The sequence below is a fragment of the Thunnus maccoyii genome, chromosome 24 (assembly GCF_910596095.1).
Source record: "Thunnus maccoyii chromosome 24, fThuMac1.1, whole genome shotgun sequence".
NCBI classification, from domain to species: Eukaryota; Metazoa; Chordata; class Actinopteri; order Scombriformes; family Scombridae; genus Thunnus; species Thunnus maccoyii.
This window is the reverse complement of record NC_056556.1, coordinates 381712-396373: the sequence shown is the minus strand read 5'-3', so window position 1 is coordinate 396373 and position 14662 is coordinate 381712. Positions and strand designations below refer to the sequence as shown.

Here is a 14662-nt window from a genome sequence, read left to right as displayed (position 1 = left end):
TTAATGCACTGGCTGCATAATTCAGTCATCTTGAGATGGCCTTGTTTTTGTCAAAGGTTCCCCAGAAATCCTGGACTAAAGACAGTTTGGGCTAGGGCTGTGTGATATGACGATCTATATCATGTGACGATGTGATCTCTTCATATTATGCTCTATCATTTATTTCGCTGTGATTGAAATCACATGAATCTTTTGCACGGATTACATTGATAAATTACACTTCTTGGCTTTTTACTCACAAAGCTTTTATTGCACTTACAGTAATGTAACAAGTTTAGTTGTCATCAACTCTCCACCGCTGTTTGTCTCTCCTTTGCTGTGCTGCACACACACACACAACGGACCAACTATTTATTCACTGAATTAAAATATGTTACATCGGGATAGCTATCATTATCAGAATATGAAATTACCTATATCGGGATATGAGATTTTGGTTACATCGCCCAGCCTTAGCTTGGCCATAGCTGTCAGATGGAAGGATTTTGAGCCAAATGGCACTACACTTCTCCTTAGCTGTCATTTCAAGGCAGATGATTTTGACAGAACTGGACAAATGTGCGTGTGAAGGAATATGTGATTGAGTTTTTGCATCCTTTCCAGACCATTTGAACAATGTTAGTGAACTTTCAAGTCCTAAGACTATATTGTTCTTTGTAGTAAACAGTGTTAATATATAGTGGAAACTGATTGGAATTATAACTAAACCTGATACTGAAAGTAAACCACTGTAAAAGTCACTGCTAAATGATTTAAAAGAGAAAAATATGATTTCAGTGGACTGTCTCTTGATGCAGACTATCAGTAGACGCTACAATTTGCAGATGTTCCCTAAACATTTCATGCGCAGGCTATCGGTACACACTACAATTTACCGATGTCCCCTTAACGCCTTGCACGCAGGTTAGTGGTAGATGCTATAATTTAACAATGTTCGCTAAACGCCTCACACTAAGGCTATCGGTAGATGCTACAATTTACTGATGTTCCCTAAACGCCTCATAGCCTGGCTAGCGGTAGCTGCTAGCGGTAGCTGCTAGCGGTAGCTGCTAGCGGTAGCTGCTAGCGGTAGCTGCTAGCGGTAGCTGCTAGCGGTAGCTGCTAGCGGTAGCTGCTAGCGGTAGCTGCTAGCGGTAGCTGCTAGCGGTAGCTGCTAGCGGTAGCTGCTAGCGGTAGCTGCTAGCGGTAGCTGCTAGCGGTAGCTGCTAGCGGTAGCTGCTAGCGGTAGCTGCTAGCGGTAGCTGCTAGCGGTAGCTGCTAGCGGTAGCTGCTAGCGGTAGCTGCTAGCGGTAGCTGCTAGCGGTAGCTGCTAGCGGTAGCTGCTAGCGGTAGCTGCTAGCGGTAGCTGCTAGCGGTAGCTGCTAGTCTCTCTTCAGTTACCGCAGCGCAGCTACTCAGACGGGTGTTTGGCTAAAATGAGTTAGTTTGGAAAGAGTAAAATAAGGCGTTTTAATGTCAGATTTAAATAAATTGAAACCGAGTGGAGCTGGCGTGTTGCCAGAGAGAGAAAACTGCTAAGCTGAAGAGCGGCTGTGGAAAAAGAATCTTCGGGACTCTGGCGGGCGTTTCCCTCCAAATTAATGGATTATCCTGGTGAGTTAGCCACCCGAGGTTAGCTGGTTAGCATTAAGGTTTTGTTCCAAAATCATTTAATGGTGTGTTAGTTTACCTTGAAAGGTATGGTGAAGCAAAAAGCCAGTCAGGATATAATGTTTGTTTGATGTGATGAGAATATAGCTGATGCAGCTTTTTAGTCGCTAACCACTGTAAGCTTAATTGCAGCCTAGAAGCTAGGCTAAGTGCTACATGCTAAGCTGCTGTTGTAGCGCTGGGAAAGCACGTAAGGCAGTTTGTGCTTATTTGAAGTGGACTTAAAAGCTAATGTGTATGTACTATAACATGTAAAAGGCCTGATATGTGCATTCATTTGAAATGTACATATACAAAAAAAGGAAAAGAGACAATTTAGTTGAGAAATGTTTATGGTAACACTTTCTATGAAGCCCATGTCTATAATGCATTATAAACATACTTATAATGTGTTATAATCTGCTTCTAGCACTGTATAATTATAGTTATAAACACTCATAAATATTCATAATGCTTTATAACAATAATCATAACACATTATAAAGCATTTTATAATGACTTATAAGGTCAGGAATCATAATACTTCATAACTGCTGGTCACTCACTGACATGTTTTACAAGGATCATAGTGTATTATAATTCTCATAGTTGTAATACATTATAATCATTTTATAATGCATCAATAATCACTGTTATAATGCATTAAAATGTGGTTATAAGTGACTCTAACTGGTCATTGGATGCTTTAAGTGAAGTAATGTAATTCCTGAGGAATAGGCAGATATAATACATTACAAGCTGCTTATAAGTCACTATAAGTGCTCATTGTTTGCTTTAAGAAAAGTTGCGAGAGAGACGAGTTTTTGAATTTGGGGGGTGAGAGAGACAGAGATTGCTGTTGGCTTCAGGTCTGGCTCTGTGACCTCTGGGACTATTTTGTTATCCTCCTCTTCCTGTTATGATGTTGTGTCTCCTGTAGTGCTGCTGTTGGTACTGTGTCGGTCTCTCTCAGCTTCTGCCTTCATCTTGAGGAAGAGTTCCTCAAAGGAATTGGGGCTCATCTCATTTCCCCGTATCAGCAGAGGGTTGTCTGTGTCTAGAGATTCATCCTGACGGTGTTGGGGCTAGGCTAGTGAACCCAAGTGCAGGACACTGAGGCAGGAGGCAGTGAGTAGTTCTGGAAGTCAGTTTATTTCAAGGTGGTAGCTGGGACTCGGGCTGGTAGCTGGGCAGAGGGAGTCCCCGAGAGCAGGGAGTGTGCCACGCAGGCGAGGCGGGAAGGCTGGAGACAAGCGCCGAAGTCAGGCGAAGGCAAAATTGTAGGCACAGAGAAAAAGATGTTAGCAATGCTAATATTGATTGGTAGGCTTGGAGGGCTAGAAGCGTGACTGACTGTGATACAGGGTCTACCATCTGGAGATGAACCAGATATTTATGCACGATGTAATGATGGATGGCAGCTGGTTGCCTGACTCCCGCACACCTGTCTCCACTCCTGTAATTAAGCACAGACAAGGAGAGAGGGAGAGACACACAGCAGGCGAGGTGGAGGAGGAGGCAGAAGTGGAGGGCCTGACAGACACACAGTTAAACAGCCACCACGACCAATGTGTGTATAGTTATTACAAATGACCTGCTTCCATGTGCTGATGTTGTCCGTATGAAAGAGAACATTGTTTTTGATCTTTTTGTTCTACATTGGACAAGAGTGTTGCCTCTTTGTGTTTTTTCTTGGCTCTGGTGCTGCTACAGTTAGCAGGGTATCTACCTCTCTAGTGTCTCCGTCTCCATGGTAACACACTCTGCTTCAACTGCCAGAATCACAAAGCTAGCTAATTTTATGATGTTTTAGGCATTTAAGTTATTTAAAAACAGATTTGTTTTACTTCTTTCAGTGTTACAGATGAAGTGTCTTTGTCTTCTGTCTCTTTTCCTGCATCTCCTTCAGGTTTTGTGTCAGGCTAGCAGGGTTGGTTGGTTTGTTCCCTGCTGTCTCTGCGGTTTAGATGTGCTGAGATCTTCTTTTTTGGTGATATAGTAGATATTTTGTTGCTATTTGTCTTCTTTTCAAATCCTGCACCTTTATGTTGATTTTCACAGGTTGTCGGTTTTCCTCTGTTTCGTTTTTTCATCAGAAAGTTGAAGATATTTCAGGAGCTCATCTTGTGTGTGACCTTACTGCTCTCTCTGTCAAATTCAAATAAGCTTTATTGACAGATCAGAAACCTATATTGCCAAAGCAGTACAGAAAATTATAAATAGATGATTAATAATTATACAATAATATGCAAATATCAACAATAATATTAAATACAATATAATAAAAGGCATTTTTACAGATGTAATCACACAGAAACATTTATTACAGAGCTTGTTTCTCTCAGATTATGAGAAGACTTAATATATTTTGCAGCTTTTACTGCACATTGACTTTTCTCCCCACATATACATTGTTAGCATCAGTGCGTTAGCCTAACCTGAAGACTCTAAACAGAGAAATAGAGAACAGGAATATTTGTGCTGCTGAGTCTCCTGAGTTTTGTTCAGCACAACCTGAGAAACGCTGAGTTTTGTGTGATGAACTTTATAGTTTAGTGGATTAATGCACTTTAATCCACTTTTGGACGCAGCTCTGCTCTCTTGGCTGTGTGCAGTGAGCTGATGTCCCTCTTACATTACTTCTGTAGCAGTCAGATTACATTAATTCTAAGGTGAGTTTTTCTCTTTATTCTCCTGCTAACATCGACTGTAAATCCACATTTTAAAGCTGAAAACATTTTCTTCCTGGGGGGTCATGACCCCGGACCCCCCTAGGGGGTTCACATCTAAAAACATGCTGCTGAATCATCCCTCAGCTGCTGACTTTTCCCATCTGGTTGGATGCTCAACTTTCTGGAGCTCCCTGATTCACTTCATCTTTTAGTTAGTTAGTTAGTGTGGAGACAGTTTGTTGTTGTATCTGACTGCACACAGCAGGACTCTCAGACTGTCTGACATGTGTGTTGTTTTGTGTGTTTGCAGCCTGTCAGGATGTCTGATCACAGAGGAAGGCTGTGCTTCTCTGGCCTCAGCTCTGAGCTCCAACCCCTCCCATCTGAGAGAGCTGGACATGAGCTACAATCATCCAGGAGACAAAGGACAGAAGCTGCTGTCTGCTGGACTGAAGGATCCACACTGGAGACTGGAGACTCTCAGGTACACTCAAAAAATATTTAGGCCTAATATGTAAGACTTATGTATTTCAATTGCATATAAAATTTCCATCCATTTGAATTGCATAGTTTTGACACATACAAACTAATAAACTTAACATGAAGCATTTTTATAATTCAAACATAAATTAAACAAGCAGGAATGAGAGGTTATGTATTCTTATTAATAAATCCAATGTGTGTAAAAGAAATAATAACCAGGTTTATGCAATATCCCCAATTAACTTAAAATGCATCAAATTAATGCACTTTAAATGAATATTGTATGTAATGTATTTTAAATGTATCATTTTGAAAACTATGAACAGTGTTTCTGCTATAACAGAAAGTCAAAGGCAGCAAAACGTCGCCATTCAATAACACACTGACATACAGCACGCACCCACAAAAAGAGCAACCAAAACATGTGAACAACAAATATATTATTATAATATATTATTATTATCTGTCTTCATTCACTCTCTAGCTCGCTCGACCACTGGTGCTGTCTCTCTCTCTCTCTTTCTCTCATCTTTTTTACATTACAGACTAAAGTGTGTCAGTCAGTTAATAAATGCTGCAGCATGGGGGTTAGCTCCAGAGTTAGCAACAATAGGTTAGCCTAACCTGACGACGCTAAACAGATGAATAGAAGCAATGGGGAACGGAGGAATGTGTGGCTGCTAATCTTTAAAAAAACAAAACAAAACAGAAAAACAAAAGAAAATACCGTTCTTACATGCACGAGGTTAAAGAAAGTGCTCCCTTTTCAAATATTTACTTATTTTGGCACAGTTGACCACTTAGACAAATGCCGATAAAGACAGGCAAACAGTTAAAGGCTAATTTAAGGTAACCCTGATCTATGATTAGTAATTTCAGAAGCATAACAATTCCTAGAATCTAATCTTGAAATTAGAATCAAAAACATTGTGAAGGCTCAGGTGAGGCCAGTCGGCCTTAAACACTTTGCTGCTTGTTGCATGACCAAGAATATACTGTATATTATAAACAGACCTTTCTGTAGCAACAAGAAACTCTCTTACAAACTGTGCTGAACAATTGTGTGGAACTAGAGATAGACAGGTAAACCATGGTGACTGTACTGCTTACATCACATTACCAATTCAAGAAATCCCTGATATCCATTTTCTGAAATTTGCTGAGACCATAATTCAGTGTAGGAAATTAAAAAATATTTTGGGGGGCAACTTTTGCCCCCACTGTCTAAAAAATTGGGGCATTTACTAAATTTTGGAGGCAAAAATAGTAATTAGTGCATAAAGTTGCTGTTTTTAATGTGAAATGAGCGCAGATTAAAATAAATACAGTAATCACCACCTTGTGTAACCAAAACCTCCTCAGTAAACACCGTCTCATTTGTAATAATTGTCTACATGTTCTAACTACAATAATAAGCACATGAAAAGCAAATTAATGCATCAATTTCCTTTCAACAACTAAGGTTTTATTTAGGAAGAACCTTCAATCTAAACCACTAGATGACAGACCAGACCTCCTACAAGTCAAAGCCAGTCTACTGTTGTCATTGTAGGTCTGATGCGTTGTATGCCACACTTTTACAATATTACAGACTAGTAGCTGCAAGTACTGTCAAAAGAGCCTAAACGAGTGTAATATTCCTTCTTTATTGATGCAGTTCTGGAAATGCCTTCAGCTGAAGGTTTTTTAGCATTCTTTATTTCATCTCCAAATTTATCCCTGCTGAGGTTTTGACCAGGATGACATGATGAAAATAACATAATAGACTCGATTATCCAGCACCGCCTCATTGGTTAGTAAAAATATGTTCTAGATGTGGGAATAAAAGCTCATTTCACTGGATGCACTGAGCCCATTAATGTTAGTTGCTGCCCTTTTTACACAGCCTGTTGAAGGCGGGAATGCTGCGCCTTTATTCCGCCTTGCTGTTCTGTATAAAAGGTCTGGACACGCAGCGGGGGGCAGAGTTGCTCCTCCAATAAGCCGGCTACGGAGGTAGTCACAGCCGGATGGATGTCTGTGTGAAGCTTCGGGATAGCTGGCATGGCTGGACAGGGAGCTGACGCTATTGTGTTACACATCATGCTGGGATGTAAAAGCACACACGGTGGCTTAGTGACGGATCTGCTTTACAGCTATAATGCGGTATATCTGTATAAAAAAGTGAGAATATATGAGATGAGAGTATAAAACAGCCTCTGTAAAACTGCAATGATCACCCCACCGGTCGGCAAGACCCACGTATATGTATTAACATTAACGTTAGTTAGCCAAATTACTAACACTATATTGGCTAACGTGCCAGACAAAAGACACTAGCGTTAGCGTTAATATTACTTATCATAAGCAAATCCATTATGTTTGCTGGCTTGGTGCCGATGAGCCGAACACTTTTTTGACTTGTTCGCTTCCTTTGATAAAGTCGTGATCAGTTTTTCGTGGTTCCAGGCTGTTTTTGGGTGGGTGAGCCCTGCATGCCTTGCAGTAGAGGAGAGTCGTCTTCTTCATTTATTCGACACCGAGCCAGTCTATTTTCCATTTTTAATAGTTGAAGCCGCAACTTTCTTTGCCGTCTTCTTGGTCTTTGTTTTGCTTGCTGGTGGTGGTGGTGGTGACGGCCCGGGACTCAGGTTGCTTTCATCGGGTGGAGCAGGTAGAGTTTTTGTAAGGAGGTAGCGGTCCATCCTGGCAGCGAACTTCACTGCAGGTGCAGCAGGAGTGCAACACCTCTGTCAGGTATCGTAGTGCGTAGTGTGAACAACAGCGCTGTTTGTGTTTGTGTGTTGAAATTGAAATGAAATGAATTGGATGAAAATAAAATGATGGCATCATGTAGAATCAGGATATTGACCTAAACTGGTAAAGATAAAATTCATTTAATGACAGTGATAGTTGGGGTTCTTATCTATGGTAAGAGTTCACACTTAGCATAGATAGAAATCCAGTACACTCTTACCATCACTGTATCACTACGCTACAATTTCAACTACAAGTTGTCAGAACAAACAGTGATGAGGGCTCTGTTGTGTCAAGCTCCAGAAACAAAGTAGTTAGCAGTTAGCAAGCAAGAGGGTTGGGAAAAGATCCTGGACAATGAATCCCAAAACATGTGTTGTGCATCCTGCAAAAACTTTTCTCAGCTGTGTCCACACTTGAAACAGTAACACTGTGTTTTAAGACAGGGAAGCAGTTGATGGGTCAAACTGGAGAATCTATTAAACTAGTAAGTAGCAGCTAATGTCACTATATAGGTAAGAACGTGAACTATCACTTTGAACATGCAACAAGCAAAAACGGAAAATGAGCTGCTGTGGACAGGGTCAGCAACACAACATATTTTAGACACTTAAAAAACAGGTCCATCTAAAACAAACAATATTAGATTAAGTGTACGTTATAATATTTTCACCGCTTTACTTTACCGTCAGACTTTACTGAAAGGAAACTGCCTTTACATCATAAAATATTGCCCTATCCAAGCAAACCAAACTCCATCGCCTCCATCGCTCCATAGTGACTTCAGTGTTTTAAAAAGGACAGTTTAGATTCACCAAAGTCATACAATAACACAAACTGTACTGAAAGGAAAGCAGATGTGCTGTAGTTACTAAAATGTCTGATTTTGCCTATGGGGTTTGGTTGTGGCGATGATGTTTTTGATTTTTACGAGAGTTAAAGGTGCTATATATATTTGTCTGGAAAGTACATCCTTCAGACATACAGGTTATGGTTTCATATTGCCTAAGATGTTGATTTACGTGACTAAAATAGTCCTTCTCTGTTGAAAGTTCCTGGCATCCACACGCCTGACAAGAAAATGTAGTGAACTGAACATGTGGTGTTTCTAGATTCCTGTGTTTTTGATATATGTGACTCAAAAGGTTCTTCCACCTTGTGAACGTACACGGACAATCTACATATACACACGGATACCGGCGATTGCTGCCATGGAGGAAATGTTTGAGCCTGAAATGTTTTAGCAACTCATAGCTAGTAGATAATGAAATGTCACACACTTTACACAGCCACATTCACATAACTGTGAACACACACAAAACACATCCTATTAGTTGTGGGGTCATTAACTACACACTATGTGATGATCACATTACATTGATGTCAGAGGTTGCCCTGGCATTCAGCTTCATGTCAAATGATGTTGAATTAGGTTCCTGTAAAACACAAACTGTTCTAGTCAGACACTAAATGTATTTGTACTTAACATGTAATTCTACAATATAATGACCCTTTTACTTATCAAATCATAAGCCCAACATGAACCATTTTGACTGTTTCTTTTCTTTTTTTTGGTGGTGTCCAGGTTGTGCAGCAGAGTTTGGGTTTGCATCCACCATGTGCAACACATGTACAGGCTAAATTAGCATCTGGCTATTACTGAGTTTCTGAATAGCAGTGTCAAAAATATATGAATTATTGAAAATGATCCTCTGGCACTTTTTAGTCCATGTTAAAGCTCACCTCTCTGGCTGTATATTTCACACCTTCCTACATAAAAACACCTTCAGTCTACTGCTACTGACTATTTCCATCATTAAAATTATAATATATATTATATACATTCAGAGAGGGTTCATTTATTTCTATTGTAATTTATTGACATTACATGAGGTAAATACAGTGGCGTCCTGGTTGGTTTTGATAGGCAGATGATGTGTGAGACAGTATCAACTGCAGTAATAAAACATGCACTCACACTGAAAACTGTCAGATGAACTACGTTGAGTATGGATGGAACTCACCAGTAATCAGCCTCGTGCGAGTGTCTCGTGCTCGCTTGTGCTGCGCTGAGGTGGTTGTCAAGATGGCGGCGAGAATTCTGACGTATCTGTTTAGAAACGATTCCACTTCCTGAGTTTGATATGTAAACCAATCTCACACGTTTGAACTAATTGACTTAAACCATATTCAAACCATGTTCATACGTTTTAATTGATTACATTTCATTATTTTTAGAATTACAATATTTCTGCAGATTTTATGAGATTTGAATAAATCCATTTTCAAATTGTGGTGATTGAATGAAAATGACAGAAATCCAAATGCTTAATAATAAATGATGGCATGAATGATGTTTTTGAGTGTATGGAGAGACAATGTCTGATAGAGGAGGAAGAGCTGGAAACATTTTCTCTGTCAGAGCTGATCACACATCTCAACTCAATCTTTGACTTTTTGTTATTTCTAACTGAAGTTTCCTGTAAATGTTGAAAGTTCAACCTGATTAGATTCAATCAGGGTTTCAGAAGGATTGGGATACTGGATTCAGATTGGATCAAAGTCTATCAAAGCCCAACCCCACATTTGAACAGAATAATCAAACAGTAGACTAGAGCGATGTAACGTCCATGTTTGCATGCTGAAAGAGAACGTGCTGCTCTGACCCCCCTCCTCCTTTCAGCCTGCAGCCTGCTGGAGTCCGATGGTTGAAACCAGGTCTTTGGAGGTGTAAGTTTTTTTTTCATTTCATTCATGAAAACAAAGCAAACTTCAAACTGTGACATCACTCATTCACATCCTACTGAGGATGAAGATGATGTCATCATCAATCAGATGATCGATCAATAACTGCAGCTGTATTGTGTCTCGTTCTCTCCATCAGATTTCTGTCAACTCACACTGGATCCAAACACAGCAAACAGAAAACTCAAACTGTCTGACAACAACAGGAAGGTGACAAATGTGAAGGAGGATCAGTCATATCCTCATCATCAAGACAGATTTGATTTCTGGGAACAGCTGCTGTGTAGAAATGATCTGACTGGTCGCTGTTACTGGGAGGTCGAGTGGAGAGGACTGGTTCATGTATCAGTGAGTTACAGAGGAATCAACAGGAAAGGAGTCAGTGATGACTGTGGGTTTGGAAGGAATGATCAGTCCTGGAGTCTGAGCTGCTCTGATGGTGGTTATTCTGTCTGGCACAATAACATAGAAACATCCATCTCCTCCTCCTCCTCCTCCTCCTCCTCCTCCTCTGTCTCTAACAGAGTAGGAGTGTATGTGGACTGTCCTGCTGGCACTCTGTCCTTCTACAGAGTCTCCTCTGACACACTGATCCACCTCCACACCTTCAACACCACATTCACTCAGCCTCTGTGTGCTGGGTTTGGAGTCTGGTCTGGTTCAGTGTCTCTGTGTTCTCTGTAGGAGGAAGAGTCTCCTCCTGTTAGAGAAACTTTCTCATGTTATTTAGTACCAACCTGATCTCTCACTGCTTGTAAATGCAGTTTCTAAACCAACATGGTTTCCACATGACTGACAGTTTGTTTGACATTTAAAAAGCTGTAAAAAAGAAGCTGATGTTCTCAGAGCAGATAGCTCAGTCTGTTAGAGGACTGTTTGGAGGTTCGGAGGTCGTGGCTTTGATCCTTATGAGTCTCAGTGAAACTCAGAAGCTCTCAGAGAGAAAACCACCAGCGGCTGAAAGTTTACTGAAACGTCAAGTTGTGACCAAGGTTTTTAAAAATGTTGGAAGAGTTTTGCCGACTAACTATAACACACATAATGACAGTAAGTATCCGCTGGCCTATAGAGGCTCTTTGTTGTTTTTACTCTTATTTGTTGTTCAATTAGTTGTTTTTTTAATCATATAGTCAATTCAGAAAGCGACATGTTTTTATGTGTCTCTACTGGATGTGCATGTAGAGCTGTAAATAAACATTATGATTCATAGATTCATCAATTCATGGTTTTGTCTATAAAATGTCAGGAAATTGTGTAAATTGTGTAAAATGCTGGTTGTAATTTCACAGAGTCAAAGGCCACGTCTTTAAATGTCTCATTTTGTCTGAACTAAAGTCCAGAACAGTCAAATATTCTATTTATTATCATGTAAGACAAAGAAAAGCATTCAATCTTCACACCTGAGAAGCTAAAAGCAGAAAATGTTTGCTTCAAAATGACTCAAATGATGATTAAGTGTTAATTTAGTGTTGATGGATAATCAATGAATGGACTAATTGTTGCAGCTCTGGCTGTATGTGAACAGAATATTAGAGGACAAACAGCTGACAGTTTAGCGCCTTACTAAATATCCACAATAAAAAGCTCATTTACAGGATTATCAATCTGTTTACAATCTGTTTGAAATGTTTCTTATTTCCTGTTTTTGTGTTGTACCAAGTAAAGTTGATCATTTGTATGTTTATGTTACTCAGGCAGAAATAAATGGAACTGCAGTATCACCTGTTATGTCCAATAAAAAAGGATCATAAATAATAATAGAAGCTTTCATTTGATCTTTATTGTCAGATTCAGAAAAATGGCACTCTAATAATAAGCTGAACATTATTAATAGTTCTATTGTTTATTCACACACAGTTTAGCGCAGGGTCAGTTTCTCATTTCTACAACCTTCACACAACTCAACTTTGAATGAAAAGTCACATTTTGATATAAATCATCAACATTAATAGTTATATTTGGAAAATGTGCTTTGGACAAAAAGCAAGTGTTTTCTTCTCCAGGAAGAAAACAGTGAAACACGTGTGTCGGTTAACTTTCTGCACACAAAGTGAATACAGACGTCCGTTTGTCTTCTTCTGCTGTGACGATCAGCGGGTCAGAGGTCAGAGGTCAGATCAGGTATGTGACGAGGAGCTGAGAGAGGAAACCAAGAAGAAAGTCAAAAGCTCACAGCTCAACATCCAAACACAGACTGCACACAGAGCTGCAAGCATGGAGGAGAAACCATCACATCTACAGATCCAGGTACAGTTCTCCACTTTACTTTATCACAGAAAAACTCTCATTTTTCTCTTTTTCACTTCATTTGAAAGATGAAGAAAACATCTGGACTCCTGCTGTCAAACTTCATCCAAACGAACAGCTGTTTTCTATTTCCATCATGCTGAACATGCAGGTTTGGAAAAACTAAATCTTTCTCCAAATGTCACCAAACAAGACTTTTACAGTCCGTTAAGAAACTCTTATTATCAGAAATAAACATGTGTCTGATTTTACAGTCCTGAACATTTTCACATGTTGGAAAATCAAACTTTATTTGTGTCGCAGCTTTACAATCCACATTTATGTTGAAATCTGAACCGTATATTTGCTTCTTTATTTCAGGGATTTTTGTATATTTGCTGCTTTTATGTTGTTCTTTTAATATCTGGATGTCTCTGCTTCTGATTGGACATTTATCTCCAATCAAAAAGACAAATCACATCTGTTTCTGCTCTTATAATAATAATAATAATAATAATAATAATAATAATAATAATAATAATAATAAATGAAATGAATAATATCAGTCTGTCACAGCCGTATAAAATGGACAGTTAGTGTATAAAATGTGGTGCAGCTGAAGGAACTCTGCAATAAAATGAAAGATCTGCGGTTTGGAACAAGCGATGATCCACACTGATAGTAATTCCACTCACTACAGTCGTGTATACTGGGACATCTGCATAACTTCAGCAGCTGAATAGATCACTGAAGCAATAGAAATGATTAAGTAGGAAAAGGAAGCTTATGGAATACACTGACACATGGAATAAATCAATCAATCCGAGACCACCATTTTTATCTTATTTGATTTTTTTTGTCTTTTCTGACCTAAAAACTTCTTCTGTCGGTGCATGTCGCCTGTGCTGCAGGATGAAAACTGAAGGATAGTGACGGTGTTTGAAGGAGGGCACTGGTGAAGGTTGGGTTAGATCTGTAAACTGGGTTGGATATGAAGAACCCATATGTTTACTGATGAATGATAAGAATTGTGTATCTTTTGTTTTTCTGTTTATTTTAAGTCCTTTTATCTTCATATCATCGTTACATTGATCATGAAAAGAAGGAAGTTTCACAAAAAACAATAAAACATCTTTGTCATGTTTTTGCAAATCAAAGCGAGCTGGAAGTCAATTCTTCATCTATATTTGTCCAGATATCAAACACACACGATGGTGTTTTTGTGTTTCATGAGGCCTCCTTGTTGTTAGAAATCATCTAGTTTCTTTTCTCCTGCTGCAAACAAAACAAACACGTTTTAATCGTGTAGCTGAAATAATCATTAATTGATTCAAAAGAAAAGTCTGAATCAAAGCTGTTGAGTGGAAACAGAAATGTCACATGATCTTTAAAATCTGGACCATCTGACACGTCTATGATTGGAAAAACCAGAAAAAGCTTTTAACAGAAAGCTTTTCCTGTTGAGCTTTTAATGTGAACCGTCAGCAGGAAGCGTCGCGGCGAGGACGAAGCCTGAGAGAGGACGAGATGATGAGACAAGCAGAGATGTGGAGAGGCTGCGGGGGAAGATTTCACAGCAGCGACACATGAACACGTCCTGCTGGGAAACAGCTGATCATCGTTCATTAATAAACACACTCAGACATTTTTAATAAACCAGCTGCTGTCAGCTGCTCCGACACAAAACTGTCGATACATTAACTTAAAGACGCAGAACGTTCTGTGAACATGAGTCCAGTCAGAAGAAAGTTTGTAGATTTATAACAGAGTGTAGAAAGAAGCTTTAAAAAGCTCCTATAAATAAAATGTGTCATCACTATTTGTTGTGATTTTAACTTCTGACCAACCAGTCCAGTTACAGGGTTTGACCATGTGACTCCTGGACGACACTTTCTAATCTGATCACATCAAGACCTGAAACAAACAGCTGCTGGGACCAATCATTCAAGAGTCAAGATTTAGTTTATTGTCATTTTCTTCTGTATCTCACAAGAAAAGAGATGCTGTTCCTCCAACACCAACAGGAAGGATAAAGATATACTGTCGATCTAAAACTTCCCTTTAAAACCACGATAAAAACATGTAAAAACAACAAAACAACGAGCAGGTAGCAGCACAGTGCATTAGCATACATTTAGAGATGTAGACAGCTGGTCCCGTCTGTTCCTGGT

The 14662-nt window shown here is 39.4% G+C and overlaps 3 protein-coding genes across 4 annotated transcripts in view; 2 read left to right on the top strand and 1 right to left on the bottom strand.

Moving 5' to 3' along the window:
- Positions 1-14662, bottom strand: part of LOC121891677 (NLR family CARD domain-containing protein 3-like) — a 408525-nt gene that overhangs the window by 215358 nt on the left and 178505 nt on the right. The window lies entirely within an intron of this gene.
- LOC121891683 (NLR family CARD domain-containing protein 3-like) overlaps positions 1-14662 on the top strand; it is a 110603-nt gene that overhangs the window by 54655 nt on the left and 41286 nt on the right. The gene's annotated exons all lie outside the window — the stretch shown is intronic.
- On the top strand, positions 4700-12787 carry LOC121892066 (stonustoxin subunit beta-like). The gene is made up of 3 exons (XM_042404851.1): positions 4700-4785; positions 10204-10250; positions 10408-12787. Exons 1-3 carry the CDS (start codon positions 4700-4702, stop codon positions 10947-10949), a joined length of 675 nt encoding a protein of 224 aa, XP_042260785.1. The 3' UTR covers positions 10950-12787.